The sequence below is a fragment of the Papio anubis genome, chromosome 1, assembly GCF_008728515.1.
Source record: "Papio anubis isolate 15944 chromosome 1, Panubis1.0, whole genome shotgun sequence".
NCBI classification, from domain to species: Eukaryota; Metazoa; Chordata; class Mammalia; order Primates; family Cercopithecidae; genus Papio; species Papio anubis.
In genome coordinates, this window is record NC_044976.1 from 107,715,146 (window position 1) to 107,728,571 (window position 13,426).

The 13,426-nt window shown below is 45.6% G+C and overlaps 1 protein-coding gene across 6 annotated transcripts in view; it reads right to left on the minus strand.

Annotated features, from left to right (window-relative positions):
• Window positions 1–283: 283 nt before the first annotated feature.
• Window positions 284–13,426, minus strand: part of SORT1 (sortilin 1) — an 87,605-nt gene continuing 74,462 nt past the window's right edge. For 4 of the 6 annotated variants that reach the window (XM_021921818.1, XM_021921814.1, XM_031651593.1 and 1 more), the window contains 8 exons: window positions 12,700–12,890; window positions 10,740–10,929; window positions 5,401–5,517; window positions 4,390–4,498; window positions 2,834–2,932; window positions 2,208–2,314; window positions 1,801–1,924; window positions 284–1,585 (listed from right to left, as the gene is read on the minus strand). In XM_021921818.1, coding sequence (XP_021777510.1) covers window positions 1,571–1,585; window positions 1,801–1,924; window positions 2,208–2,314; window positions 2,834–2,932; window positions 4,390–4,498; window positions 5,401–5,517; window positions 10,740–10,929; window positions 12,700–12,890 — 952 coding nt within the window. In that variant the 3' untranslated portion in view covers window positions 284–1,570. The remainder of the gene's footprint in view (window positions 1,586–1,800; window positions 1,925–2,207; window positions 2,315–2,833; window positions 2,933–4,389; window positions 4,499–5,400; window positions 5,518–10,739; window positions 10,930–12,699; window positions 12,891–13,426) is intronic. The other 2 variants (XM_021921828.1, XM_021921826.1) reach the window with 1 other exon arrangement.

The following is a 13,426-nucleotide window of genomic DNA, read 5'->3' on the forward strand; positions in this document are numbered from 1 at the left end:
AACTTAGCCATCTGCTCACATTCTGACGAAAGTTAATTTGGCACTTAAAAAAAAAAAAACAAAAAAACCTGACTTTCTAGCCACAAAATAAACTAGTAGCAAATGGTATCTACCAAAGAATGTCCCAATCATAATCGCTGGGAGAAACTGTGACCCGCACAGTAGCTACAGTAAGACCAAAAACTTTCCATACTATATTCCTATATAGCAAATATTCAAGCTGTATTAAAACGAATTATTGCAGCTTTCCATTACTATATGGGCACCCCAAAATTCACCCAACAACATTCTATAATTTATTTAATTTAGAGAAGTATCAAATGGAAAACTTTTTTCAATTCAAAATAAGAAATTAATGTATCACACAAAGCATCATCTAGACTGGAAGTGTGTTTTCAACTGGTTCCTCCAAAATTTTCGTATCAACAAATTACTTGGTGAGGCCAGAAAAAAGTGGTGAGAAGGAGAGCTTGTAATGAAATTCTAATTTTTTAAGTCTATACATCTGAAAAAATCTCTAGTCCTGGTTCCATGTACAACAGCAACCTAAGAAGCAGCAGACAGGCAGCCATTGACATGATTCAGCAATGAGCCACATGACAGTTAAAAAGGGAACATGGAAGACTGTGAGGTTCCGTCTTCGGGGGGGCCACACTGTGTACCCGACAATCAACTCTAGGGAAGAGATCATTCAGCCTGGGCAGACTTCCAGCTAAGTCTGTACCCTGTCCTTGAGTAAGTCCACTGGCACACACACAAAGCACAGCTTGAAAGATCTCAGAAGAAGCAAGAGTTTCTCTTTTAATAGGTGCTAAATCTAGTCAATTCTCTGCTGCTCCCTTCTTCCTGCCCCAAGTTAAAAATATTGCTCTGTAAGTTTTCCTGATTTACTGTGTGGGAAGCACATGTTTAACTTAGTTGTCAAAGGGCAATTAACAAGGGTATTGCCTAATTAAACAGGGGAAAAAAAATCACTGTGGTCTGTGGTCTCTGAAAAACACAAAAAAAGGAAGTGGGATCTGTGTGAGGAGCTGGTGTGCAGTGTTCTTGGAGTAGGACTGTCCCCAGATGGAGAAAAGCCGGCCAGGCTGTGCCAGCCTCTGCAGCCTGTTTTCATCTCTACAGCTGCTTCGTCTCGCCAGCAGAGCCCAGGGATGGTACCAAGTACACTGTGAGAGCTGATGCTGGAGTTGGCAGATGCCCTGGGGCAGGCGCCATGCAGAACACACAGAAGTGAGGTTAGTGAAAAGGTCCCTTCGAATTCCATTTCATTTCCCTTAAAAAACAAAAACAAAAGCCCATACTTTGCAAAGAGACAGGACAAGAAATAAGAAGTTAAAGAATTTAAAATGTCCCCCTTCTTCTCAGAGCCAATTGTAAAAAAGTGCTCAGGGTTCCCCACCCCCACCCTGCATTTCTTTAATGTAGGTCCTTTTGGCTTTGATGGAAGCAGCAGAAACAGAGCTGGGTCCCTCGCAATGGGAAATTTATTTCCCGAAGTTGGAGCCACAGGGAGTGTAAGAGGTACTGTGGTTCCACCATTCATGCTGGGTCCAGCTCCTCTGAAGAGCTATTCCAAGAGGTCCTGAAAAAGACATGCACCATATTACCAACAGACCACAACACTCCTATTTCAAAAGCAATCACCTAGTTTTTGGGCTTGCCAAATATTATAGTCATTAAGTTGCCTTGGCCCTGGCATATCTTGATCACGAACAGAAGACAAATTTTTTTTTCTTGTATTTTTTTTTTGCGGGGGGGGGGGGGGGGGTACTACCATTCAAGAAGAAATAGCCTCACCTCATCTGAGTCGTCATGATAACCACTTTTATTAGTGTGGGAGGCTGTGTCCAAAGCATCCACACCATCCATGCCATTGGCCTCTGCATGCTGCTGCAGCACAGAGTATCGATGCACCAGGAACCTGTGAACAGAAACCTCCTTAACACTCGGGTGGCACACAGGGGTGCGTTTCTTACAGGACTGTGGACTTTCTCAGTTTTATACACTCAGGAACACATCAGACACAGAAAACACAGTCCATGGTTGACACAGGAAAAATGTAAGACATGAGAAGATTTGGGCCTGATTTTTCAGGAACAGTACTGCAAGTACCTAGTTTTTGCCAAGAGCAGACTCAGTCACATGCCCTAGACTAGCCTTCTGGCTTGAACTCAGTACCTTGGATTGACTTCTGTGTTCCTTACCTTCCCCCACAGACATATTTCTTCACAATGAGCACTCCTGCTATGACTGTGACCAGCATCAATCCCACGATGGCCAGGATAATTGGAACAGAATTTGACTTGGAATTCTTGAGAAATTAAAACACAAACACAAAAGTTTTAGGCACGCATATCCTAGGACTGAGGTCAAAGCAGCCACTCATTCCCCTCATCTCTTTGTGAATGATCTGCAGTCCTGATGTGCTTAAGGATGGCTCTTTTCCAGCTCCCCAAGATGAACCATCTCAATGTTACCAGGAGAATATTATAGCTGGCAGAGGGTCATCTTAGCTCCAACTGCCTTGAACCTTCAAATTCAGTGCCTTAAATGTCAAAGTTACCCTGGAAGCCTTGGCAACTGCCTAGATCAAGTATGACTGCTCCACAGCACCACTGTTCACAAGTCTTGGGGCTTAAGGGTGGAGCAGGAAAGGGAGACTACTATAACAGTGGGCCGAATGCCTAGAGAACAGAGTCATTATCTGGGAAGAAGCTGTGTCAGAAGAACCAGGCAGGCCATTATATGACACTAAGATTTATTTTTTTACTTAATTTTGATATCTTGTTACAAATAAGCCTTATTATATCATTGTTTGCGTGTGACCTACCTGCTTCTGGGTGGGAAATAGGGAGTGTGTGTTTTCAATGTATCCCAGAGGAGGCGGAGCTGGATTCTGGGACAAGCTGTGTCCCTGTGGGCGGGAGTCCTGTGCAATCACACACACAAACACTGAGGAAAGTCACCAGGAGCCCAGGACAAGGGTGCACAGAGGGAGGAACTCGCCCCCTTACCAATACACGCACCCACACACTCCTCTCCCATCATGTCCTTAATCCCACCCCTTGTCAGTCCTTCATCCCTTAGAACAACAGAGAGGAGGAACTGCAGGTGGTCCAGCTTGACCTCCCCTATTACGAATTGGGAAACAGGCCTGCTGTTTAGCATCTGAAGTCATGCTGTTGGTCTAGTGCTTCATTATCAAGAGGTTTCCTCTTTACACATCTCCACTTCTACAGGTAGTTCAGTGCTACAGATTTGGACGCAGCCTCATGACCTTTTTTTTTTTTTTTTTTTAAATTGAGACAGGATCTCACTCTGTCACCCAGGCTGGAGTGCAGCGGTATAATCACGGCTCACTGAAGCCTTGACCTCCCAGGCTCAGGCGATTCTCTCGCCTCAGCCTCCTGAGTAGCTGGGACTACAGGCATGCACCACCACATCTGGCTAATTTTTGTTTTTTTTTTGTTTTTTGTAAAGATGAGAGTTTCTCCATGTTGTCCAGGCTGGTCTCAAACTTCTAGCCTCAACTGATCTGCCCAACTCAGCCTCCCAAAGTGCTGGGACTATACAGCTGTGAGCCACCACGCCCAACAGATAACTTGCTTCTAAATCAAAACCTGCTCATTACCATAGCTCAAATTTTCACTTTGAACATACTTAACATGACTTGGGCAAAGATCCACCCTACCTATTGCCCAGTGCTCTTCTCTTCCACACATGCACAACTCCAGGTCATGGCCCTTCACAGACAACCTTTTCTTTTTTTGTTACAGAGTCTTGCTCTGTTGCCCAGGCTGGAGTGTAGTGGCACGATCTCGGCTCACTGCAACCTCCACCTCCCAGGTTCACACGATTCTCCTGCCTCAGCCTCCGGAGTAACTGGGACTACAGGTGCACACCACCACCCCCAGCTAATTTTTGTAATTTTAATTTTTGTATTTTTAGTAGAGACAGGGTTTCACCATGTTTGACAGGCTGGTCTTGAACTCCTGACTTTAGTGATCCACCTGCCTTGGACTTCCAAAGTGCTAGGATTACAGGTGTGAACCACTGTACCCGGCCCATAGACAACCTTTTTGAATTTTCCTAAATGACTCTCAGCCTCAGAAATTTCCACAACTGTATGATTTTAAGAATTTTACAGCTTTACAGAATATCATCCCCCCATCCTCAATAAAAAAGGAGCTTTCAGTAGGGTGAGCTTATCACTGGGTTACGTGACCCATCCTTCATGCTAACAGCTTCCTGTGCAAAGGGAAGCCTGACAGAAGTAGTTTGACCACTTTGTATCAGTAACAAAACTCTTGATGTTTTAACTTTGATATTTCTTGGCAGAACACAAAATCCCATTTGTACCTGAAAACTAGACCTATTTTAACATACCTGTTTTTCCGGACTCAAAAAGTTGCTTGTGCATTTCTTTTTCAAATCTTTTACTTCTCTAACTGGATTCACCCCACCCTGGCATTTGTCCCCTGGAATTTTCCGGTACCTACCAGGCAGAGAAGATTATTTGGTAACAGAAGATAAGGATGTATTCCTGGGTCCCTGCCTATTTCTTGGAAACAAGATTTGAAAAGCTGCCAAAAAGCTTCCCATCCTTACGTCATCTTTCAGGTCTGGGGGGATGTCCACAGGGATGTTTTGGGGGTATTTTGTGTAGTTTCAGGCCTCTTAAGCAAACTAAGCATCTCAGTCCCCTGCTGTCAGAAACATGCCTGTTCTTTCTACCTAAGAGACTGTGCCAAAGAAATGTGACCTGGAAAAAGGTCATTAACAAGTGGTCCAAAATGGGAGAGGGGAATTATCAGGGGAGGGAGGTAATGAGGCCCCTCTAGAGCAGCACTGTCCAATATGGTGGCTACTTAAATTAAAATTGATTACAATGAAAATTTCAGTTCCTCCGTTACACTAGTGTCCACAGCTACGTGTGGCTAGTGACTATCATATTGGGCACAGCAAATTACAGAACACTTCCATCACCAAAGAAAGTCCTATCAGACAGAGCTCTGCCTGGCCTTGCCTAAACTGTGGCAGGCGAGAGATGGACATTCATGGTGGATGCGACGCTTCTATCGTTCTGCCTGGGGGTCCCTCGCCTCTCCTCCCTTCCTGGGGGCGGTGGGTGGGAGGCAGGGGTGCAGGATCTGGCCGAGCTTGTTCTCCTGCCCTCTGCCTCGTGGTGTTGGTGGGGTTGAGTCCTCTGACACCAAGCACCCATGGCTCACCTCCTGTAGTTGACCCTCGAGGGAGGCCTTCACATCCTGCCCCTCCCCAACCACTCCAAAAATAGTGCTCTAAAGTAGGGCTTGGATCTCAGTGTGGAGAGAAGCAGCTTTCACTCTGAACAAGAACACCTCATCCATCATGACAAGGGAGAAAAGGCCACCTCACCCATTTGTTGTTAGGTGTTCTTCCCTTCCGTACAGACAAAACTCCAGGTCATGGCCCTTCAGTTCTGGCTGCTCCACACACTTGGAGTCATTTTCTGGACGGTAGTAGCCAAAATCACTGCAAGAGTCAGCAAATAAAGTACCTTTCAAAGCAGCTGGAAGACAGTAAGTGACTACCAATGAAGGGTTATGTGGGGCAGTGGATGGTTAACATTCCAGTCTTGGGTTGTTAGAAAGTAGCTCAGGAAGGCCTGTGACACCTCTGAAGGAGGTCGATTTAGGAAAACAGATATGGAGAAGGCTTTTTTTTTTTTTTGAGATGGAGTCTTGCTCTCTTGCCTAGGCTGGAGTGTAGTGGTGTGTTCTTCGCTCACTGCAACCTCTGCCTCTGGGGTTCAAGTGACTCTCCTGCCTCAGCCTTCTGAGTAGCTGGGATTACAGGTGTGTGCCACCATGCCTGGCTAATTTTTTAATTTTTAGTAGAGATAGGGTTTCACCATGTTGGTTAGGCTGGTCTCAAACTCCTGACCTTGTGATACGCCCGCCTTGGCCTCCCAAAGAGCTGGGATTACAGGCCTGAGCCACTGTGCCCGGCCAGAGAGGGCTTTATTGAGGAAAAGCAGCTTATGGGTCAGGCCTGGTGGGGTAGGACTAGCAAGGGCCCCGAGGCTGTGCACTGCAGGCTGCTCAGGCGCAGGGAGGGGACTAATGCAGTCTGCAGAAGGGTGGGACTCACAAAGAAACCTCAGCATCAGCAGCAGCTCTCAACTCAGGGATACTTGGCAATTCTTTTCTTTTCTTCCCCCCCGCTCTTTTTTTTTGAGACATGGTCTTGCTCTGTTACCCAGGTTGGAGTACAGCGGCATGAACACGGTAGCTTCAACCACCTGGGTTCAAGTGATCTTTCCGCTTCAGCCTCCCAAGTAGCTGGAACCACATGCATACACCACCATGCTCATCTAATTTTTTGTGAAGATGAGGTCTTGATGCATTGCTCAGGCTTGTTTTGAACTACTGGGCTCAAGTGATCGGTCCACCTCGGCCTCCCAAAGTGCTGGCATTACAGGTGTGAACCACTGTGCCTGGCTAATTTTTGTATTTTCTGTAGAGTCAGGGTTTTGCCATATTGCCCAGCCTGATCTCAAACTCCTGAGCTCAAGAGATCCACCTGCCTCAGCCTCCCGAAGTATTGCAATTACAGGCATGAGTCACTGTGCCCAGCCAGTAATTCTTTTCTTTACCTCCAAATGTCATTATTATGTTGCCCTTGTGGTACACGGCAAATTTTTCTGTCTTCCCCACTTCTGTTCCTTTAGCTTCTTAGATAGTCTTTGCCTTCCATGTGAACACCTTTTTCTGTCCTCCATTCCACCCTGTCTCTCCAGAGTGCCACCCACTGCTCTCCTTTTCCTGCTTTCCCCAAAGAAACAACGTCTGCTGACAATCTCCAGGGCTGACTCCATGAGCATCCTTGGTTCCCCTTCTCCGACCTGCCCTGGGGCCTTGCTTCCCTGAGTATGAGGAGAACAATCAATCTCTCCCACTCAGCTGGCAGCGTCTCCTTAGCCTGCATGTCTTGACCTTAGAAATTACTTCCTTAACCCACCTCTCCCTTACTACCCACATTTCTTGAAAGAGTATTTCTTTACTTGTCCTATTTTACTCATTTATTTTTTCTTCCATGCATTTTGGCTTCGACCCCTTCTGCAACTTTGAAAATAAGTGTCTGGTCCAGGTATGGTGGCTCATGCCTATAATCCTAGCACTTAGGAGGCCGAGGCAGGCAGATTACCTGAAGTCAGGAGTTCAAGACCAGCCTGGCCAACATGGTGAAACCCCGTCTCTACTAGAAATACAAAAAATTAGCTGGGTGCAGTGGTGTGCGCCTGTAATCTCAGTTACTTGGGAGGCTGAGGCAGGAGAATTGCTTGAACCTGGGAGGAGGAGGTTGCGGTGAGCCGAGAACACGCCACTGCACTCCAGCCTGGGCGACAGCACGAGACTCCATCTCAAAAAAAAAAAAAAAGAAAAAAAGAAAAAAAAGAAAAAAGAAAGTAAGTGTTTGCAATGTCCCCAAAGCTCAGTAATCATCAAATTCAGTGGAGCCCTCTCTGGTCTCATTCCCCCAGACCACCCATTCTGCAGCATCGAACACACTGTTGTGCCCCTGCCCACCTTGGCACTGGCAAAGCTGCACTCATCTGTTTCTCTGTCCTCTGCTGCCCCTGCCACTGCCTGCTCTTCTTTCTTCCTAACCCATAAATGTAGTCTTCTGCCGGGGGCGGGGGGAGGTATAATGCATTCTCTTACTTTTTCTCTACCTGCTCTCCCTTAGTGATCACAACTATTTTTGGTTGCAACTAAAACTTCCAGGTTTTACCTCTCTTTAGTTCTAATCCTGTATTTCGAATACATGCTGGATATTACCACCTAAATATGCTGACAAAACCTCAAAGAAATAAGACGTTCAAAATACATCATGTTTTCTCCTTTGTGACAGACTCTCCTTATCATTTCCATATTTGTCCATGACATTACCCTCCTCCCCTCAGTAGAAAATTTAGCCTGAGGATCCTCCTTCTGGACCCTACTTACTTCTTTATCATGACTACTATGACTTCCTCAATGGCCTATCTTCCAGAACACCCTTCCTTGATCATGCTGTCGGTGTCTCTGCTTGCAGTAGTCCACTGGCATTGAAGACCTGCTTCTTCCCAGATGCTCATGGACAAATCCTACCGTTTGTCAATGCTCAGCTCTCATACCACCTCCTCAACAAGGCCTTCTTTGACCCACTTCCTTTCAGCTCTACATGAAATATTCTCTTCCTTTTCTAAATCCCCATGGCACTTGCCACCTTCTGTTTTGCAACAAATTTTCCATTATCGCTTTTCATTGCCTGCACACAGCTGGTATTCAATGCGTATTTGGGGAATATATAGATGCTGCTTGTATTTCAAGGTTTTTCTGGTAAGTATTTAGGAGAGAGAGTATGGAGAACAAAATATGCTGAAGATATCACCCTTCAAATAACAGGAGGAAATTCGGGTAAGAGTTTTAGGTATTCAATCAGAAATTTCTGGATTTTTGTGAGTACCCTTCTCACTCATAAAGGACCCACTTCCCAAACATGTGGGCTCTGGAGTTGGGATGCCAGTTTCACATCCCAGCTCTGCCACTTCCCACGGGCATGACAGTCATATCCTCTCTGTTGTGAGGTTAAATGTAAATTGCTTAGGACAGTGCCTAGTATAGAGTTAGTGCTCAATAAATGTTAGCTGCTATCATGATTACTATATTATTATCGAATAGAATATGCTTCCAAGGAATTTGGGGCTTAATGGTGGAAGTAAACCTGTAAATAGTAGTTAAAACACAGTAAGTGCTGTAATAGGGGAACTCTGGGGAAAGCCCATCTAGTGGTGATACCTGAGCTAAGTATGAAAGGCTAAGTGGGAAGTCGCCAGACTTGGGGGTGAAACAGGGACTGTGGACAGACTTTTCAGGCAGAGGAAGCATCATGTGCAGTGGCATGGAGGTCTGAAGAACCACGGCATTGCTGGAGAAGAGCAGAAGCACAGGTGAAGAGCCTGGCATATGTGGAGTCAAGGATAGGAGAGAACCCTTTAGAGTGTTACAGGTTCATCAATGACCTCCAACCCTACAGGAACACCAAAGGTGATCCTTACGGAAACAGAGAAGGGAGGACCCTTGATCATACCACACACAGGTGTGAGCCATGCAGGAGGAACCACACTGGGTCAGATCTGCATTTTGGTCAGAACTATATTCTACAGTCACCTGCGATTTGAGAGAACATGACATGCAGGGCCATGGCTGCTATCTGCCTCCCTTCTTTGTGCAAATCCTTTAGGATCTACTTTTATCTTGTGTCAGTATCTTTTACAGGTAACAAGTTTCATAAGATCATCATCTGTGATGTGAAGCAGTTCCTCTTATTTGCCCCAAAATTACCTCATTTAAGCTATCCAGGGACTCATGCCCTTATATAATCAACTAACCCGATGCCAGCCAAGTAACTAATCCTTAAGTCTGGATGGTCCTGAACTCTAGGGAGTCCACTTTGATGGCCTCTAAACCTTAATGGGACCATGACTATACTGATGTCACCTCTAGTCTCAGGACCAACCACCATCTCTCTGCCTTGATTCTTGCAGAGGATCCAAAGCCTAGTGTCCGCCTGCCAAGCTCATGCTGTCAGGGAGTTTTCTTACTCTTTGTTTTCGTTTGAGACGGGGTCTTGTCATATTGCCCAAGCTGGTCTCAAACTCCTGAGTTTAAGCAATCCACCATCCTTGGCCTCCCAAAGTGCTGGGATTACAGGCATGAGCCACCGTGCCGGGCCTCAGGCTATTTTCTAAAGTCCAATTTCCTCTTTGCTCCTCTACCACTTCTTTTGGTGTTTTTGTCTTTATTTCCTACAGATTTTTGTTTTATTCTCTTCTTTTTTTTTGAGACAGAGTCTCACTCTGTCCCCTAGGCTGGAGTGCAGTGGCGTGATCTCGGCTCACTGCAAGCTCTGCCTCCCGGGTTCATGCCATTCTCCTGCCTCAGGCTCCCAAGCAGCTGGGACTACAGGAGCCCCCCACCACGCCCGGCTAGTTTTTTGTATTTTTTAGTAGAGACAGGGTTTCACCATGTTAGCCAGGATGGTCTCGATCTCTTGACCTCATGATCCGCCTGCTGCGGCCTCCCACAGTGCTGGGATTACAAGCGTGAGCCACCGCGCCTGGCTTCTCTTCTTTCTTATATCACTTCTCTCCTTCCCACCACTGTCAACTCAGGATTTCTGGGGTTCGTTGCTGGTTCTGCCCATTAACTGTCTAATATGATTATATTATCTAATTATTAACAATTTTGGTTTCCTTTCTCTGTGCCTCAGTTTCCTTGATAAGAAGCAGCAGTTCTCCACTCTTGGAGAAAAGAGTTTCAATTTTTTTTGGGACAAGAGTCTCGCTCTGTCGCCCCGGCTGGAGTGCAATGGCGCAATCTCGGCTCACTGCAACCTCTGCTTCCCAAGTTCAAGTGATTCTTGTGTCTCAGCCACCTGAGCAGCTGGGATTACAGGCACGTGCCACCACACCCAGCTAATTTTTTTTTTTTTTTTTTGTAGAGACAGAGTTTCACCATGTTGGCCAGGCTGGTCTCGAATTCCTGGCCTGAAGTGATCCACCTGCCTCGACCTCCCAAAGTGCTGGGATTACAGGTGTGAGCCATGGTGCCCGGCTGGATTTCAATATTTGTTAGCCTATAAGAAAACTGTCTTTCACCTCCTCCAACAGGGAAGGGGAGATAGAGAAATCTGAGGAATGCCGATACCAGAGAAAGTCCTCCAGGGAACAGAGGCAGATGGAGGGCTGCTTGGTCACAACATAGTCTCGACCATTCTGACACACGGATGACTTGCGTAGCCGCAGAAACTGTTCTTTATAGCCCAAAATGCAGCCATCTTCATAATCTTCAGGGTCTGTGGAGTGTGCCAGCCATATGGTATAGTCCTTCTCTTCACCTAAATGAGAGACAGACTGTTCAGGAAAGTGCACAGCACAGAACCCACCCACGGGAGGCAGCTGCCAGGCTATAGGAAGAACAAGGAGAGGGAAAGTGGGAATGTCTGACTCAACCTATTCCTTCATTTTGGAATTGCAAACAGAAAGCTACACTAGTCTAGAGCCTACTAGCAATTGCATTTCCTCATGCCAAAAGAGTATTCTTTCCATCTCAACATCCATCTGAGGATTAGGAAAAACCCTACTTGTTTTGAAGTGGGAGCTGGATAGAAAATCTCTCAAGTTCCTTCCAAACTAAGAGGCTGCTGTCTGTGTGTCTTGCACACCTACGCCCTCAGTCAAGGAGCTGTCAGAGGTAAGCAACCAGATATTTTCCACTCAGGGCCAGGGAGCTCTTTGTTTAGGACAAGATACTAATTAGCCAAGAGCACAGGTTCAATTTCACCATGTGTTCATTGGCTTAAGGCAGAAGGGAAAACATCCTCTTCCTAGACTTCTAGCTCCAGTTGACCGGCTCTCAAATGCAGATTGCTGATAAACCTAGTTTCTGGCTTAGTATGTCATATCATCTACTGGAAAAATGACTCAAAGGTTGTGACCTAAAGACAGTGGATTAGGTTTTATCCTTTGGGAAATGAAGACCAGCATAGAGCCTGCTAAAGAGCAGGTGCTTAACAAATCTTTTAATGACATTAAACTTTAGGGGTAACTGGAAAACTGCCTGCTGAGGGGAGAACTCCCAAGCCAGCTTCTGTACAGACTACTGAATGGATTTAAATGACAGCGACCCTCAGGCATTAAATCTATTTGAACGTCTTATGGAAAAGTAAGGTCCAAACCAAGGGTCTGCTCCCTCAGGAGTCACTAAATCAACACACTGAGGAAATGAGCTCATGACAGTCTCAAAGAACCAAATTCAACTAAAGTGTCTGGAAACGTTAAGTCTTTTATTGTATCATACTAACACTTAACTACAGGTCATCCTTTTTCCAGTGTTTTCCTTTATCCCCCTTCTTCTTTTTTTTTTTGAGATGGAGTCTTGCTCTTGTCACCCAGGCTGGAGTGCAATGGCATAATCTTGGCTCACTACAACCTCTTCCTCCTGGGTTCAAACGATTCTCCTGCCCCAGCCTCCCGACTAGCTGGGATTACAGGCACCCGCCACCTCACCTGGCTAATTTTTGTATTTTTAGTAGAGACGGGGTTTCGCCCTGTTGGCCAGTCTGGTCTCGAACTCCTGACCTTGTGATCTGCCCATCTTGGCCTCCCAAAGTGCTAGGATTACAGGCATGAGCCACTGTGCCCGGCCATTCCCCTTATTTCTTAGTATAATGCCAGCACCTTTGTTTGGCACTGAGATCAGGGTTTGCTTGTGACACTTCGGGAACACTGTGTAATGAACATTATGAATCTTTTTCTGAAGCTATTTTCTGGGCCTTTAATATTGCTTAATGTTGAAATAATATTTTGGATATATTAAGTTTATTTTATTAATATCACCTTTCTTTTTACTTTTATAATGTAACTGACAGAATAATTTAAATGACATATGTGGCCCTCATATTTCTCCTGGACAGTGCTAGCACCAAGGAGGAGGCTGTTTTTCTGATGCCATTCCATTACTTAATCACCCGCACAGAACATCTGTCAATCCTCTTTCATGTGCATATGCATCTGCTGATTCCAGCTAACAGAAATCAAACCATATTGATTATTTAGGAAAATGGGCTTACAAGTTGCTGGTAGAAAAGGTCAAAGGAGACACTCACAGTTCCTTTCAAGGATATCTTTAAAATCAATGGTGTAGGAGACCCACTGGCTGGTCAGGAAAGATTCTGTGAAGCCCCAAATGCTGATATTCATGGACCTCGCTCCAGGTTCTGAAGCTAGGCCAGTGAAATAGATGGGGTCCCTGGTGAATGTGTACGTTTGCCAGCACTGACCTTCGTCTGTGGAGAACCTGAAACCACGATTAGAGAAAGATCATGACAGAGGATCCACGTATACTGGGAATTCAGAAAACCACTCTGGCTTTTTGACCCCAAACCAGACAAAACCCCTTACACATTTAGGTGATGGCTTATTGGCTGACAACTATTTTAATCTTTTTTTTTTTTTTTTCTGAGATGGAGTGTCACTCTGTCACCAGGCTGGAGTGCAGTGGCATGATCTCGGCTCACTGCAACCTTTGCCTCGTGGGTTCAAGAGATTCTCATGCCTTAGCCTGCCGAGTAGCTGGGATTACAGGCACGTGCCACCACACCCAGCTAATTTTTGTATTTTTAGTAGAAATGGAGTTTCCCATGTTGCGCAGGCTGGTCTCGAACTCTTGACCTCAGGTAATCTTCCCGCCTTGGCCTCCCAAGATCATCGGCGTGAGCCACCGCACCCGGCCAACTATTTTTACTTTTAATGTCTGTGGTTAACAGGATAAGCAAAAGAGATTTGTTCAGAGAGAGTATGAAAGTAAATATCTTTGCAGAAATTATTTCAAAG